We start from the raw sequence: 5,546 nt of genomic DNA, 5'->3' as shown, positions 1-5,546 counted from the left end.
TTTTTTCTCAAACCGGAGGTTAGTTCGTTTACGCATGCGCAGTTGATCTGCGAACGAGCGCGAGGAAGGGCGAGGAAAAACCTTCGATGGAAACAACAGTTTGTGCGGTGACTTTTGCTTGTGAGTGGGTTTTCTTGTCAGCTCACGATATGATGACGTCAGTTACCGGAAGTAACATTTCACTTCCTTAGCAACGCTCGAAAAATCCGTCTGTGGGCCCTTAATAAGCCAATTGAATCACCCCATTCTGGTCACGCGGATGAGTTTGAAACCCAATGAAACACTACTTGTTGATTCTTTAAATGAATTTCAAACACATGTGGTTTGAACTCAACATTTCAAACACACGTGTTTTGATATCAATTAACGGAAACGAGAGCTTGCTCACGGCTCTCATATGCTTCTGAGCAACCATGAGCTGTACAAAAACTATTTGACTTGAAAAAAAGAGATTTAAATTACAATTTCCTTTGTTGGAGATTGAAGTAATTTCAAAAACCTCGTGCTAAGGGTTTGATCAGGTTTCCGAACGCTCGGAAACAATGAAACTGTTTTCTCGCGTTTCGGAAACCTGATGAAACCCTCGCACTCCTTTTTGAAGTAGTACATCCAATACGGTCTGTATCCCTGTTTTAGTACAAATTTAGAATATCCGCCATGATTTATAAGGCCGCGTAAATTAAAGAAAGACAAATGCAAGGTGTTTTTATGCCGACTTGTATATTTGAGGTGTGGTTCAATGCAAAGGAAAGATGTCATCTGAAATCTTCGCTTGTATACCTAGCGGAAGGGAATCCAAAAACGGCTGTCTTTTAAATCGACGCATTTTCTCCTCGCTTGAGTCTCTTTTTGCAGTTGCATATCGATATTTCAGTTTTTTATTCGGTATGGATATGAATTTGTACGATTCAAAATTTCTCGTTGTTTTACATATCGTCTGTTGTTCACTGCTCTTTATAATTTATCATCATCGCATTTGTTTGATTTGCAAAAACAAAACGGAAATGCTGAGCGAAATAAATGGAATACAGAATTAAGTAATTTACTGTGGCGCGCTGATATCAATATCTTGTGGGATCACGGATCACGTACGCTTAAGGGTCATACCTTCTGCAGGTATTTAAATAGAAATTCAAGCAATATTGACACGGTAAGCTATTGTTTGCAGCATCTGAATTCAACTTTCTCAAATATATTGAACTTGCTGAAAAATAAATATTGTTGTTTTTTTTTTGTTATTCCGCTGGCAAAACGTTTATTTATCCTAGAAAGGAATTACTTCTACGCCAAGCTTTCAGTATTATGAGGTGACAAGAAAACGGTTGTTGTCAATACGAACAACTCAATGACTTAACAGGTGAAATTTCAGCGTCAAAGTAAACACTTACGGTTTAAAACCTTCTTCTGCTGCAAGATTACATCAAAGGAGAATCAGTGGGAACGGAAATATATCGATAAGAATTGTTACCTTTCGAAGAAAGACCATCCGTGAAATCAGAAGAAGATGAGGTAGCTTTTTCCATATTTAACTGCAAACGGCTTTTCTCAACATCCCCGCCGTTCTTTGGCTGCTTAGAAGAAGTGTCTTCTAAAGCCGTTTTAGAGATGTTACAGGAAGCGTGTGATCTTCTTGAATCTTGTCGGCGTTTCTCGGCCATAGCGGTTCTTGAATTTTTACAACAAGGAAAGCGACGAAATTGCCAAATTCGAACCGTAGAGCACTCGTCAAATTGAAAATTAAGCGGTGATCAGGAATGGGCTGCTTAAAATCGTTGATCATTCCATCTGAAACACCAGTGAACCATCATAGACAGAGCATCAACAAGCACTGTCATTGGTCAGAGTGAAATCTTGCAATTGTGAATAATGTATTAATCGAGACAGGTGTAATTGTGGGTTTGCGCAGTGGACTTTGATAGAAAAAAAAATTACTATAGTTGACTCAATAATATAAATATGACAGGGTTTTTTTTACGAGATTCTCATGGCTTTGATGTGTCGTTCCTTACGTAATGATATGTACATAATTTCTGCGGCTGTGACTCATTATTATACTACTTGGATTGTGAAAATTTGTCTTGCCTTTTTACCACCACTGAGCAGAAGAGAGCCACGAAATTTCCCTTACTGTATATAAGTATTTTTCTTCTATTTATATTTAAATCGTTGCATGTCATAGTTGTCAAACTGTAGTTCACAGTTGTTGATTATTTAGCATAGTATCAACACCTGATATCTTGTAATCAACGTCATATTCATTGCTATAGAGAATCTAATTGTAATACGGGTTCTTAAAAAATGGAAGGCATGTGAAGTGTTAATTTGTAAACTAAGGATAGGTGACAGGGCGTTGGCCCAGGTTATATATACCAGGGCAAACCGTTGGTTGAGGTGGTTGTTGACGTGTAGGAAACTCACAAGCAGGGAGTTGGAGAATGAAGGCCTGAGGGCAAAAGGAAAAAGTACCGAGAACATTGCTAAGAGCCATTAGCTGGAGCTGCCGGGAAACCATCAATGACAAAACCCCTTTGTCAGTGACGGAGAGAGAGAGGAAACCCTTCAAAGAATTAAAGGAGCTAGGGATAAGCAACAAGAAGAGATAATTCGAAGAAAGTGACGCGGGAACAGAAAAGCGTGAAGAAGAGAAGAAGAAAGCGCCGAGGTGGGAAAGAACTTGTCGTGGATATTGCTGTTGGTTTGTTGAAGAACTGGACTGCTCGTTTCTCGACGGACTCAGTGAAATGTTGGTTTGTAAAAGAACTGAACTGTTTGTTTACTTTACTTAAATATTTAGTGTGTGGTATTTAAAAGTGTTATTGTCTGTCGGCACTGTTAATTAAGGTTATTAGAAACTGAATTAGTTTGGGAACATTACGTTTCATCCTTGTAGTAAGTTTAAAATTTGCCTTAAAGTGGTACTATGATCAAAAAATCATTTCCTTTTTTTCTTCAGATTTGGAAAGCATGTTCGCTTAACACCTAACTGGCAAAATGTTGAGCTTTGAGTTTTATCCAAAGGCTGTTTATTTTGAGTGTAAGTTTTGGACTTCATGGTCCGCCATTACTTATGTTCAAAACTGGCCGATTAGACCTCAGAGGGTTGGATCTAGAGAAAATGACGTCATTTACTCACTAGCTTAAAATTTCAGCGTGTAAACGCAATTTATTATATATGCAAAACACGGGTTGAAAAGTCTGAAAGCCCGAAACTCCCGTGCTGCATATTAATTAGGCCGCGTACACACGCATTGCATTCTTAAACTAGTGAGTGTTTGACGTCATTTTCTCCTCGACCCAGCTCTCTCAAGATTTTAAAGTTAGTAATGGCGGACCAATAAATAAGAAAATTCCAGCAAAAATAAACAGGTGTCTTTATAAAATCAAAACTTAAAACTTGGGTGAGTTAGTGTTTAGTTAACATAGTTTTGAAATCCAAAGGAAAAACAAAAATTTTTTTTGGTCGTAGTACCACTTTAAGTATTTTTATCTTGTATTTTATCTTGTAGCTGTAATAAATTAGTAATTATCATTTTGGGTATATGCTTTGTGTTGCAAGTTCGTGGGAAGGGGTTCAGTCGGTTGATCATCGGGTTATCTTGTTTGCTTCATCGGCCGGAAAAACCTTCGAGATCTTCAAATAGCTGAGGAGAATGTCCTACCTTTTCACGTGCCGGGTTGGACTTTCAAATCTTCCCAGATTTGGCTCTCTTTCAAAATGTTCCCCACCAAAAAAAGAAGATGATTTTATACTCGTCTAAGTATAAGTTTTGATGTTAGTGCATTGTAATTAATTATTTTGGACAAAAAAAATGCTAGAAGATTTTGATGCCACAGGCAGCCCAAGCTCGGTATACGATTTATAGACTTTTTGTTATAGATGCTAGAATAAGCTGTAAATGTAGAAATAAACTTCGCTTACCTCTATGTACAGTTGTTCTCGTCTTTTCTGTGCAATCGGAGGGCAAACTGTGTCCATTTTAGCTTGGTTTGTGGCTTTCGAAATTTTACGATGGCGTTAGTTGCCATTTACCCTCATAAAGAGAAGAAAGGCTGGTGACTCGCAGCGATTTCGTCCCACAAATTGCTCTCGCATCACAAAGCAAGGGTCCAAATCGCCATAAAAACACCACAGCCTTAAGGCCAAATAAATTTACTATCACATCAACTCCACTCCGGCACAACACAGCGATTTTTGGCGGATAAATTCCAAATAATGTTCGGCGTTCTATAATCTTCCCATGCGTTCAGCTAGAAGTGTGGCTACGGCCGTTATAGCTTGATGTCGATCATATTACATTCTGCACTCCCATTGGCCAAGTGTTTCAAACTGTGACTGCAACTGTATTTCACGCGCGAAGAAATTAGTTGTGACGTGGAAAGCATGGCCTGATTAGTAGGTGCCTGCACCTGTATTTAACGTTCGAATAAATTGGTTGTGACGCGTACGTGGGAAGCGCGATCCTATTAAAATGTGTCTCCTTCGGTACACATATCGTAGTTTTCATGGGTTTCGAACTGCATGAATCCATCTCCTTTCCTCTTCGTTACTTTTAGGGGTTATTCTATTTGAAAATTTTCAGGTTTTGCGTTCAAGCGGAGTTTGGGAACCTCTTCTGTCCGCATCGATCATCTCTAAGCTTTCAGGAAATATTAAAGGTGATGTTACAGTCACGATCTAATTCAACAGCAAAAACTTACCTCCGGGTTATAATAAAGTTTTCGGAATGGTGCAAGAGTAAGATGCTAACTATTCAATTGCCATTCCCTTTGAGCAAATTATCTCTTTTTTTATTCGAAATATATCATTCTTGTGCTTCTAGTGTTTCGCCCTTGATCCAAGCACACGCCGCTCTGAAATGGTTTTATTCTTTTGTCCCTAACCTAGATCGGAACCCTTTAGATAGTGAATTTTGCAAGAATATTATTGAGTCGGCGAACCGCGTTAAAACTAAACCAGTCACGAAGAAGAAACCTCTGTCCTCATAGATTATTAAAGATATAGTAGATGTCTATTGTAAGGAGGAATCCAACTTAAAGGATCCTTTTTTTTTTTTTTTACTTTTTTAATTAATTAATTTACATCACTGATTTACATTACTTGCATATAAAGCATATAAATACATGATTACATTGCTACTATACAGTAATTACTTAACAATACAAATCTATAAGATAGAGTAGCCAAAATAACTTAAGTAGTCCCTGCATACTCACGCACACGCACACACACCCACACGCATTACGAACTTCTGATTATCCGTCTAAAAACATCAAAAGAGTCTCCAAAGAGTTAGCGCAAAAAGCTGCTCTCCTTACATCTCGACAAAGGAAATAAAAGACTAAAAATCATTTTCCCGGATAAAAGCTCCCCACTTTGCATTAAATTTTCTTAAAATCCCAGTTTTAACGGCATAACGTCTTTCATAATCCAGACAATTTAGAAAAGTTCGAGAATAGAGTTCCCATGAAGGGTTAAGACCTTTTTGTTTGGAGAAATAGATGTGATATCTAGCGATTAAAAGCGCATGATGAAAAAGCAGGTTTGT

The 5,546-nt window shown here is 38.0% G+C and overlaps 1 protein-coding gene across 1 annotated transcript in view; it reads right to left on the bottom strand.

Moving 5' to 3' along the window:
- Positions 1-3,915, bottom strand: part of LOC138026169 (uncharacterized) — an 8,980-nt gene extending 5,065 nt beyond the window's left edge. Inside the window, exon 1 of the mRNA XM_068873388.1 lies at positions 1,469-3,915. Within this exon, the coding sequence (XP_068729489.1) occupies positions 1,469-1,658 (190 nt within the window). The 5' untranslated portion in view covers positions 1,659-3,915. The remainder of the gene's footprint in view (positions 1-1,468) is intronic.
- Between the last annotated feature and the right edge of the window lie 1,631 nt (positions 3,916-5,546).

The sequence above is a fragment of the Montipora capricornis genome, chromosome 12, assembly GCF_036669925.1.
Source record: "Montipora capricornis isolate CH-2021 chromosome 12, ASM3666992v2, whole genome shotgun sequence".
NCBI classification, from domain to species: domain Eukaryota; kingdom Metazoa; phylum Cnidaria; class Anthozoa; order Scleractinia; family Acroporidae; genus Montipora; species Montipora capricornis.
The sequence above is the reverse complement of the archived record's forward strand: the minus strand, read 5'-3'. Positions and strand labels throughout refer to the sequence as shown.